At 39.6% G+C, this 12,265-nt stretch overlaps 1 protein-coding gene across 1 annotated transcript in view; it reads left to right on the forward strand.

Annotated features, from left to right (window-relative positions):
* The window catches only part of ATP13A1 (ATPase 13A1), a 62,908-nt gene extending 51,408 nt beyond the window's left edge, over nt 1-11,500 (forward strand). The window contains exons 21-26 of the mRNA XM_063449191.1: nt 2,668-2,782; nt 3,597-3,793; nt 4,168-4,310; nt 4,733-4,844; nt 10,707-10,850; nt 11,112-11,500. Of these exons, the coding sequence (XP_063305261.1) occupies nt 2,668-2,782; nt 3,597-3,793; nt 4,168-4,310; nt 4,733-4,844; nt 10,707-10,850; nt 11,112-11,222 (822 nt within the window). The 3' untranslated portion in view covers nt 11,223-11,500. The remainder of the gene's footprint in view (nt 1-2,667; nt 2,783-3,596; nt 3,794-4,167; nt 4,311-4,732; nt 4,845-10,706; nt 10,851-11,111) is intronic.
* The last annotated feature ends 765 nt before the right edge of the window (nt 11,501-12,265 follow it).

The raw sequence follows: 12,265 nt of genomic DNA on the forward strand, positions 1-12,265 counted from the left end.
TATTCGGGTCGGCTTATACTCGAGTATATACGGTAATTTGTTGCTGAAAAGTGTGAAGTGGACTTCCCATGCACCGGAACATATTTTGTTCTGCCCTTGTGTTGCGTTATACAAAGAGACCATTTAAAAAAAAAAAATTGCAAGTTTAAGCCCATGCCATATATTGTAAATGTCATTGATAAGTTAAGTTTCCTTCAGCCATACAAGTGCATGAGTGGTGTAGTATTGCTTCAAACCTGATGAAAACTCTCAAAAGCTTGTCTTTTAAGTAATAAAAGGTATTGCTGCATCCTGCATATTTTTATATATTTTGGTAGAGGGAGGTGGAGGTAAAGTGTGATTTAGCACCAGTAGTCCTGCACCAGTTGTTAGATGGTCAGAGCAAGCTACACTACAGACCTCCTGGGGCAACTGTTTTGTGAGTGGATAATTTCAAGAAATTCCCAGATTAATTGGCTGCTGTGTTTGCCTGACCTTTCAGCTCCCGATTATTTCCAGTGCGAATATCTGAATGAGCTGGTGTGCGTGAGCAAATCCATGCAGAAATTTGAGCACTAGAGTCTCAAGCATTTACTAATGTTATGAACAAAGCAATCAAAAGAGCCCGACTTTGCAAGGTGGCAATGGAGCTCATTTTAAATACCGTATATACTCGAGTATAAGCCGAGTTTTTCAGCCCATTTTTTGGGCTGAAAAACCCCAACTCGGCTTATACTCGAGTCAAGGTCTGTATTATGGCAATTTGCATTGCCATAATACAGACTGGGGGGAGAGGGGGGCTGGCAGAGCTGTACTTACCTTTCCTGCAGCTCCTGTCAGCTCTCTCCTCCTCCGCGCCGTCCGTTCAGCACCTCGGTCAGCTCCCAGTGTAAGTCTCGCGAGAGCCGCGGCTCTCGCGAGATTTACACTGGGAGCTGACAGAAGAGCAGAACGGACGGCGCAGAGGAGGAGAGAGCTGACAGGAGCTGCAGAACAGGTAAGTACAGCTCTGCCAGCCCCCCTCTCCCCCCACTGAACTGCCACTGGACCACCAGGGAAGGAGAGCCCCCCTCCCTGCCATATATCAAGCAGGGAGGGGGGACGAAAAAAAAAAATAAGAAATAAAATAATAAAATAATTAAAAAAAAATTAATAAAAAAAAAAAGGGGTATAAGGACCACTATGGGAGGGGGGGGGGGGTATAAGGACCACTATGGGAGGGGGGGGGGGTATAAGGACCACTATGGGAGGGAGGGGGTGGGTTAAGGACCACTATGGGAGGGAGGGGGGTATAAGGACCGCTATGGGAGGGAGGGTGGGTATAAGGACTACTATGGGAGGGAGGGGGGGGGGGGGTAAGGACCACTATGGGAGGGAGGGGGGGATAAGGACCACTATGGGAGGGAGGGGGGTATAAGGACCATTATGGGAGGGAGGGGGGGGGGTATATGGACCACCATGGGAGGGATGGGGGGGATAAGGAACACTATGGGAGGGAGAAGGGGGATAAGGACCACTATGAGAGGGAGGGGGTGGGATAAGGACCACTATGGGAGGGGAGGGGGAAGTAAGGACCACTAGGGGAGGGGAGGGTAAGGACCACTGGGGGAGGGGTGAGTCAGGACCACTGGGGGGGGGAGTGAAGGAACACGGGGGTGGGGAGGTAAGGACCACTGAGGGAGGAGGAGGGGAAGTCAGGACATATGGGGGGGGGAGGGGGCGGCAAATTTTTTTTTGCCTACGGCGGCAAATATCCTTGCACCGGCCCTGCACACACTGCATTCATGCACACACACACTGCATTCATGCACACACACACACTGCATTCATGCACACACACACTGCACTCATACACACACTGCACTCATACACACACGCTGCACTCATACACACACACATACGCACACACTGCATTCATTATACACACACTGTAAATAAATATTCAATTAATATATTTTTTTTTAGGATCTAATTTTATTTAGAAATTTACCAGTAGCTGCTGCATTTCCCACCCTAGTCTTATACTCGAGTCAATAAGTTTTCCCAGTTTTTTGGGATAAAATTAGGGGCCTCGGCTTATATTCGGGTCGGCTTATACTCGAGTATATACGGTATGTAATTTTTCTTACCTAGTCAACCAAAGTTCCATATGTTAAAGGATCACTTTAGGGTCAGGAACACAAACATGTATTCCTGACCCTATAGTGAAAACCCACCATTTAGGGGGCCTGCCTCCCCCTCATCCCTCCCCCCCACAGCCCGTCAGAATGGGTTAAAACTCACCTTATTTTCAGCTCTCCACAGGTCTGCCAGTGCTGCCCCCCCTCCTCCCCCCTTGGTGACATCAAAATTGCCAATCCAATAAAAATCAACCAATCCAATCCCTTGTTTTTTTCAGCAAGGGAGCTATTATACTCACCAGAACAAACACATTAAGCTGTAGTTGTTCTGGTGACTATAGCATTACATACAATGAAAGCTTAAACCCTTAAGGACCAAACTTCTGGAATAAAAGGGAATCATGACATGTCATGTGTCCTTAAGGGGTTAAAGGGACATCATTGAAATTGGTTCATTAATAAAAACAAGTTATTGACTCCTCAAACCCTACTATACATTATCTCTCTCCTTCTCGCTCTCTCTCTGTCCCTCATATGACAATTGTTAAAATTGTGCATTTGTTTCCAGGAGAAGATCAGCCAGGTCCTCAAGGATTTGGAAGAAGATCAGGTGCAAGTAGTGAAGTTGGGAGATGCAAGCATAGCTGCTCCTTTTACTTCAAAGTTATCATCCATCCAGTGCAGTACGTATGATGTTTGTAATGCCTACCTTTCAGTAATAGAATTTAAATAATTGGTGTATATGGGGCAGTCAGCACTATCTACCTGTTATGGAGGAATTACAAGTCCCAGGATTCTCAACAATCATTCTTGGCAAAAGAACAGCATAGCTAGCTGGCTGAGCTACAACTTGACCAACACCGATCTTCAGAATAATTATATGTCTAAGCTGAACTTGCAGAACTTACAGTGGTTTCCAGCCGTGGCCACTTAATAGTTGTTAGATTACCATTGGGTGGGAAAGGTATAGGACACTAAGCCCACCAACACTCAATGTACTGTTAGAGTGATCCATAGGTGTTGTAGATAACCCGATTGTCATCTTTCAACAATAATTAGGGGCAAAAAATACAATATAATCTTGATGACCACAATATAATTGGCACTGTGTAGATAAACTTCATAGAAATAATCTGGATAGCCTGTTCTGGTCTGATATTGTCATACAGTCTCTTACTTTTTGTTTTAGTTGTTTTAAAATCGAAATCACAAGAATCATGTATTTTTGTTGTTTACAGCATTTTGTGAAAGTTAAAGGCTATCTTTTACAGATTTTAAACAATGGAATGTTTTTTTTTTTTTTTTTGTTTTTTTTTATTATTTTGGAATTTTATTTCACGGTTTTAAAGCCTGTAGGAGGAGGAAGCTTAAACTAATTCTGTATTGTAGTGTAGAAAAGTAATATGATCTGTAGCTGTGTTCACTGCTATTTATGTGTCTTTTATTTTTGTTTTGTTTTTAGAAGCAATATTAACATTTATTTCTGTTTTTATGTAGTTTGCCACGTCATCAAACAAGGCCGTTGCACTTTGGTAACAACCCTGCAGATGTTTAAAATATTGGCACTAAATGCCCTAATCTTAGCCTATGGTCAGAGTGTCCTATACCTCGAGGGTGTAAAATTTAGTGACTTTCAAGCAACACTGCAAGGACTTCTCTTAGCTGGCTGCTTTCTCTTCATTTCACGGTCTAAGGTTTGTAATGTTATTAGTTGCTCTAGATTCCAGAACAGCATTGCGGCCATTGTATGCATTGTTTCTGGCCCATGCTTTGTTGTACAAGCAGGGTATTTATACAGTACAAGGTGTTGGATAAAGGTGGGACGTAAAAGTAAAACGGCATGAGAACTTGATGTAAGACTGCAGTAACACAGCCAATAAGAGTGCTGGGAATGTACCCAGCCCTGGTGCGAGGATGTCTGGACTATTCTACGCAGATTGGGGAGGGGAGGGGAGAGCCAAATGAAATGTGTATACTAGGCTGATAACTTAATAAAAGGAAAAAAAAATATTTTGCCTTATAACGGTTTGTTTTTCATTTATTTTTTCTGTTTCTTTAATTATTTCAGCCTTTGAAATACCTCTCCAAAGAACGCCCTCTGCCAAACATCTTCAACCTATACACAGTACTAACTGTGCTTTTACAGTTTCTCGTCCACTTCTGCAGTCTCATATACTTGTACCAAGGGGCTTTAGAACGAACTGAAGAAAAGTGAGTTTCTAACCAGCTTGCTTTAACTTTAAATGGTAAACTGGGCTCTGGGTAAACGGATATTAGTTGTGGTGTGACTGCTATCTGGTTTTAAAGCAGTTTCACTCACTCATCCTATGTGATGAGTGCAATTGCTCTTTTGGAAAAACATTTATAGACCAGAATGACATGTTTCTTACTGCTGTAGGTAGGCTATTTCTATTATTTTTTTTTCCTCTGGCCATTAAGTAAGAGTTAACAAAGTATGTCTGATATTGTAGTCTATTTGTGCATACTTTCACATTAAAATTCTTTATTTCATTAGAGGATTTTTTTTTTTTTTTTTGCTTTGCTTTGCTTTGCTTTGCTTTATATTTATAACTTGATAGTTAAAAATTACTTGGTCTTGTGTATATGTCTGTAACCACTTTGATATGTTGAAGGAAAGAAGAGTTTGTGGACTTGTATAAAGCGTTTGAGCCAAGTCTTGTCAACAGCACAGTGTACATAATGTCCATGGCGATGCAAATGGCTACATTTGCCATCAATTACAAGGTAAACCTAATGCGGATTTAACAAAAAAATTACTTTAGATAAGTTTTTACTTTTTGGAACATATACCTTTTTTTTTTTGTTTGTTTGTTTTGCATAGCGACAATACACAAATGGGTAGACTCCTTAATGATGGGACAGGTAACCAATCAGAAGAACAGAATCTGAAAATTTCAATAGGGTTATGTACTTTCAGATGGAATAACTGTCTATCTGAATGCAACCAGAATGGGATAGATCGAGCATGCTGCAGCTATAATGTGGATCTAACAAGCTTTGTATAAGTACCCTTCACCCAAAACTTTTATGATCACATGACAAGAAATCATAAATACCATAACCACTTACGGACCATGTGATTGTCTGTGCCATAATAGCATGCAATGCTTTAATGCCCAGTGACAACATACAGTCATGCAATTTTGATACTGAGGGGTCCCCTCTGTCATTTTGGCCACAGTTAGTGGCCCCAGACTGACAGATGAGCTATGATCGTTGTTCATTACCTTTTAAATACTGCGGCTGAGCTAGATCGCTCAGTACTTCTTTCACTTACCCCAGCCTCTAAGATTAAAAAAAAAAAAAAAAAAGTCCCCTTTCAGTTGAGGTCACAGTTAGTGTTCATAGCAATTTAGCTATCTAAATGCTGCGGCAGCATTTCCTCTGTAAATTTAAAAATGCTTTTGCCCCCACCAGCCTAGCACTCTTTCCCAAGTTTCAGGGAGAACCCCTGCTTCAGGATCGGTGCCGCTGCAGCATGAGTGCTCACACCACCGTTGTACTGTGTGAGTTGAGAAATCCCTACGCTGATGACTGTACGGACCTCAGCAGATGGAATTCCTTGACAGGTAGCATTAGGACTGGGATTATAAGTAGGATTATGAGTTGGATTAGGGACAGGACTGGGGGAATAGTTATACATGTGGGGTATTATTGTACTTGATAACAGTAGCAAATACAAATATGTGGTGTTTGATTTTGTAGTAGTGGGACATGCGTGGTCTGTGAATTTGCTTTTACTTAAATTATCTTCCAGGCACTTGAAGTACCGTACATAATACATAAAATACTCCAAAATACATGCAATATTAGTAGGAACCCCCACAAGTATTATATCCTCGGATACAAATGCAGAAAGATAAGTTCTGCGCTCAATCCCATCACTGGGCGGCAGCAATGACTACAGTACACATCAGCCCCAATATATAGTAAAAACCACAGAAAAAATAGTTAACTGCGCTCTCTCCTTAATCCCTATGTATTTCTAAACAAATTGAGTTTTTTTGTTACCTCCAAGGGCCATGCGAGGATAAGCCAACGTCAAGGCAGACCCCCCAGGTGGGTCCTAACTCTAACCATTCACCTTGCTTCCTTGACCTTCTGGCAAAAATCTCTGAGACAGAAAGGGGTATTTTTTATATACACCCCTTTTTATTATTAACCCTTAATAGGGAACACATGGGATGGGCGGCTGCATTGTAACAAGGCTGAGTAACCCAACTTGGCACCCAAGTTGTCTGAATAGTGCTCAAATCCATGAAGTATAGCCGAATCGCCACTGGGGTAAAGTTTTTACCAACCGCATACATGGCTGCTGCCCAAATAGTTCCAAGGAAAAGGAGGAAGCGGCAGCTCAACTTTCGTGAGTTCCTATTCGAAAACAAAGGTTTTACTTGATCGTAGGGAGCGAATGGTCTCTCCGTTTGGGTGTGTCTTTTACTGGAAATGAGCTAAGGGGTGGTCAGTGTTAGGTCAAATGAAAAATACAGAAGAACTTATTGTGTTCATCTAACTGGGGAACAGAATAGGGAACCTCTTCTTAGCAGTCTGTTAATGGTGAGTTCATCACTGTATATATGTAAGTTTGTGTGTGAATACATTTCAACAGTTGGTAAATTCATGACCTTGGAGTTCATGCATGCACTGTAAGACAATAAGCAAACACATTCCAGTGTCTTATTATCTTACTTACACCAATTAAATCTGGTGCTGTGCTCCCAATATAAGTCAAATAAGACAAAGTATGTTTTTCTGGAGAGTTAAAATACATTTGAATGACATTTTCCTGGCAAATTAGAGCTGAATACAGCTTATAGAAACATAGAATGTGACGGCAGATAAGAACCATTCGGCCCATCTAGTCTGCCCAGTTTTCTAAATACTTTCATTAGTCCCTGGCCTTATCTTATAGTTAGGATAGCCTTATCCCACGCATGCTTAAACTCCTTTACTGTGTTAACCTCTACCACTTCAGCTGGAAGGCTATTCCATGCATCCACTACCCTCTCAGTAAACATACTTCCTGATATTATTTTTAAACCTTTGTCCCTCTAATTTAAGACACTGTCCTCTTGTTGTGGTAGTTTTTCTTCTTTTAAATATACCGTATATACTCGAGTATAAGCTGAGGCCCCTAATTTTACCCCCAAAAACTGGGAAAACTTATTGACTCGAGTATAAGACTAGGGTGGGAAATGCAGCAGCTACTGGCAAATTTCTAAATAAAATTAGATCCTAAAAAAATTAAATTAAGTGAATATTTATTTGCAGTGCGTGTGTGTGAGTGCAGCGCGTGTGTGTGAGTGCAGCGCGTGTGTGTTGCAGAGTCTTGGTGGGGGGTGGGCAATTTTATAATTTTTTTTGTAATTATTTTAATATTTTTTTTTAATTATTATTTTATTTGTACTATTATTATTTTAATTATTAATATTTTATTATTTATATTATTTTTTTTTTTCGTCCTTTCACCCTGCTTGCTAGCTGGCCATAAAACATCAATCCAATTGTCCCCCAAAACAAGGACAGAAGGTGCCTGTAGCAAGTGTGTCAAAAAATTATAAGCTTAGAGTCATGTCTACAAATGCTCGCAGTTTAGGGAATAAGATCCATGAACTTGTGGCAATAATGGCAACTGATAGTGTAGATTTAGTCGCTGTTACTGAGACATGGTATAATGAGAAAAATGACTGGGACATAGCAATACCAGGGTACTCTTTATATAGAAAAGACAGGGAAGGCAAGGAATGGGGAGGGGTGGCCCTGTATGTAAAGGATAGCATAAAATCTAGCCTAATAAAGGTTAGTAAGGCGAACATAGAGTCCGTTTGGGTTACGTTAGAATTTGGTAATCACACAGTAACTCGTGTAGGTGTGATTTATAGGCCCCCAGGACAAATTGAAGAGTTGGATAATCTACTAGTTGAAGAAATAGCTAAAATGACAATGAAGGGGGAAGTTATCCTCATGGGTGACTTTAATCTTCCTGATGTGAATTGGAAAACAAAAATAGCTACTTGTGCCTGGAGCACACATATTCTAAACTCCATACTGGGATTGTCTCTAAAACAAGTCGTTGAGGAGTCAACTCGTAAAGAGGCCATACTAGATTTAGTGTTAACAAATGGAGATTTGGTATCAGATATTACTGTAGGTGAAAGTTTAGGATCCAGTGATCATCAGTCAGTGTGGTTTAATATAAGAACAGTGACTGAGTCACACCACACAAAAACAAAAGTTTTAGACTTTAGAAAAACAGACTTTTCTAAAATTAGAATATGTGTAAAGGAGTCATTATCAGACTGGAGCAATTTAAATGGAGTCCAAAAGAAATGGGATTATTTAAAAGTTGCACTACTGAAGGCAACAGAAAATTGCATTAGGCTTGTCAGTAAAAGCAAAAAATTAAAGAAACCACTGTGGTACTCCGCAGATGTGGCCAAAATAGTAAAAAACAAAAAGTTAGCATTTAGTAATTATAAAAAAAAACAGAGTGAGGAAGACAGAATGACCTATAAGATTAGGCAGAAAGAGGCTAAGCAAGTTATAAGAGCTTCCAAATCACACACAGAAGAGAAAATAGCACAGTCAGTAAAAAAAGGGGGACAAAACTTTTTTTAGATACATAAATGAGAAAAGAAAAGTAAAACAAGGATTAGTTAGATTAAAAACAAAAGAAGGAAGGTGTGTAGATGAGGATAAAGGTCTAGCTGACTGCTTCAATGAATATTTTTGTTCGGTATTTACAGATGAAAATGAAGGAAAGGGACCTCAGTTAAGAAAAAGGATAAATGAGTCATTTATTACACGTGAGTTTACAGAGGAAGAGGTTCTATTTCAACTGTCAAAAGTAAAGACAAATAAGTCAATGGGACCTGATGGAATACACCCAAAGCTATTAAAAGAGCTTAGTGGTGTACTAGCAAAACCATTAACAGATTTATTTAACCAATCATTGATAACAGGAGTAGACCCAGAAGATTGGAAGTTATGAATGTTGTGCCCATTCACAAGAAAGGTAATAGGGAGGAGTCGGGCAACTATAGGCCAGTAAGCCTTACTTCAGTAGTGGGGAAAGTGATGGAAACCATGTTAAAGGATAGGATTGTTGAACATCTATAAACACATGGATTTCAAGATCAGAGACAACATGGGTTTACTTCAGGGAGATCATGCCAAACTAATCTTATTGATTTTTTTGATTGGGTAACTAAAATTATAGATCAGGGTGGTGCAGTAGACATTGCTAACCTAGATTTCAGTAAGGCTTTTGACACTGTTGCACATAGAAGGCTTATCAATAAACTGCAATCTTTAAGTTTGGATTCCAATATTGTTGAATGGGTAAGGCAGTGGCTGAGTGACAGGCAACAGAGGGTTGTAGTCAATGGAGTATATTCGAAGCTTGGGCTTGTCACCTCAGGGATCTGTACTTGGACCCATTCTCTTTAATATTTTTATTAGTGATATTGCAGAAGGTCTTGATGGTAAGGTGTGTCTTTTTGCGGATGATACTAAGATATGTAACAGGGTTCATGTTCCAGGAGGGATAAGCCAAATGGCAAATGATTTAGGTAAACTAGAAAAATGGTCAGAGTTGTGGCAACTGACATTTAATGTGGATAAGTGCAAGATAATGCATCTTGGACGTAAAAACCCAAGGGCAGAGTACAGAATATTTGATAGAGTCCTAACCTCAACATCTGAGGAAAGGGATTTAGGGGTGATTATTTCTGATGACTTAAAGGTAGGCAGACAATGTAATAGAGCAGCAGGAAATGCTAGCAAAATGCTTGGTTGTATAGGGAGAGGTATTGGCAGTTGAAAGAGGGAAGTGCTCATGCCATTGTACAGAACACTGGTGAGACCTCACTTGGAGTACTGTACACAGTACTGGAAGACCCTATCTTCAGAAGGATATTGATACCTTAGAGAGAGTTCAAAGAAGAGCTACTAAACTGGCTCATGGATTGCAGGATAAAACTTACCAGGAAAGGTTAAAAGATCTTAACATGTATAGCATGGAGGAAAGACGAGACAGGGGGGATATGATAGAAACATTTAAATACATAAAGGGAATCAACACAGTAAAGGAGGAGACGATATTTAAAAGAAGAAAAACTACCACAACAAGAGGACATAGTCTTAAATTAGAGGGACAAAGGTTTAAAAATAATATCAAGAAGTATGTTTACTGAGAGGGTAGTGGATGCATGGAATAGCCTTCCAGCTGAAGTGGTAGAGGTTAACACAGTAAAGGAGTGTAAGCATGCGTGGGATAGGCATAAGGCTATCCTAACTATAAGATAAGGCCAGGGACTAATGAAAGTATTTAGAAAACTGGGCAGACTAGATGTTTCTATGTTTCTAATATTCAAACTGCAAAATTTAGGAAACAATTAGCTGACCTGGAAAAGTTCTCCAACTCCCCTATAGACACAGCTTCACTATTTTAGCCTCAAGTTAGCAGTTTGGGTTTTAATTCTCTACAAGCAAGAGTTAAGTGGATAAACCATTCTTTTCATTATTTTGCAAGTTTTATCAGACATTATATGGTGACACAATTACACTTTTTTTTTTTTTTTTTAGGGCCATCCTTTCATGGAAAGTCTACGAGAGAACAAACCTTTGCTGTATAGTATTATCCTCTCTGGTATGGCTATAATGGGACTCTTGTCAGGCTCATCTCCTGAATTCAATGAACAGTTCGGTCTGGTGGACATCCCTATGGAGGTAATATGAAAATTGTTTTAGGAATGACCTGTGATCACTTTTGCATGCTATCGGGATAGAAACCTTTTTGGACTATTAATTATAAATTTTAAACACAATCGGTAAGCTTAAAGTAGAGCATTAACCCAGGGTATATGTATGTATTTGTGTATGTATATATTTAAGTGTGTGAGAAACTTTCTTGTCCAAAAAATCTTCTTAATAAAGATTTTGTCTTACTGTAAGCTTTTTTTTTTCCCCTTTCTCTCTTTCTACACACAGTTTAAGTTGGTTATTGTCAAAGTTCTGTTGTTGGACTTCTGCTTGGCCTGGGTGGTGGATCGGATTCTTCAATACTTTTTGGGGAGTTCCAAACTGAAAGTGCCTTCTTGAAGCTTTACTGAGGACACGAACTGCCCACGCTGTTGAGCCATCTAAAGGCTAATGCCCATCTATCCTGGGTTTCATACGGCCGCATCCATCCTCTGGGAGGAAAGATGGGATGGGGCACCGCAAGGAGAAATGAATGAAGAATCATCTCAACACTTGAATCTTTCAAGTGCGAGTTTGGGACATAAGAAACTGAATCCTAACTTTTTTTTTTTCCTACTTGAATTTGCGTTTGGAAAGCGCCAAATTTCGTTAAATAAACAGGATTGATGAATTTTAAACACTTTTTTTTTAAAATATACTTTTTATAGCAGTCGGGTTCTGATGAAGTGTCATACTTAAAATGTTTTCTATGAATTTAGAGACGTTTTTCTAAGAAAGTAAAATGTTGATGTTCCATCAAAACAAAGCCCTGCAAAATGTCATGTTACTGTAATCAGTCTTAAACTTATTTTTTGTGTTTTGGTTTTGCATTTACATAGCCAAAATATTTTTTTCTCTTCTTATATCTTATTGGCCTACTTTGCATCCTCACTAATACTATAGCAAGGGGTCCTCAAACTTTTTAAACAGGGGGCCAGTTCTCGTTCCCTCAGACACTGCTGTGGGGCTGGACTATAGTTTAAAAAATGTTAAACTTCCTATACATAGTGAAACAGACACCTAGACATATACAGACACACGTACTAACATACTTACAGATATACATATACATACAAACACATACAGACAGACACATACATACATACATACATACTGACATACATACACACATACTGACATACATACACAAATACTGAAATACATACACACAGCCAAACGTATGCACACAGCCACACGTACTGAAATACATACATACATACACAGACATACAGATACACATACTTGTGTGTATGTCTGTCGTACTGACAGACATACATACACACAGATACATACTGACATATACACACACACACACACACAGACATATACACACACACACACACACACACACACACAGACATACATACGGAAATACATGCTTTCAAACATACTGAAATACATAC

The sequence above is a fragment of the Pelobates fuscus genome, chromosome 3, assembly GCF_036172605.1.
Source record: "Pelobates fuscus isolate aPelFus1 chromosome 3, aPelFus1.pri, whole genome shotgun sequence".
Classification (NCBI taxonomy): domain Eukaryota; kingdom Metazoa; phylum Chordata; class Amphibia; order Anura; family Pelobatidae; genus Pelobates; species Pelobates fuscus.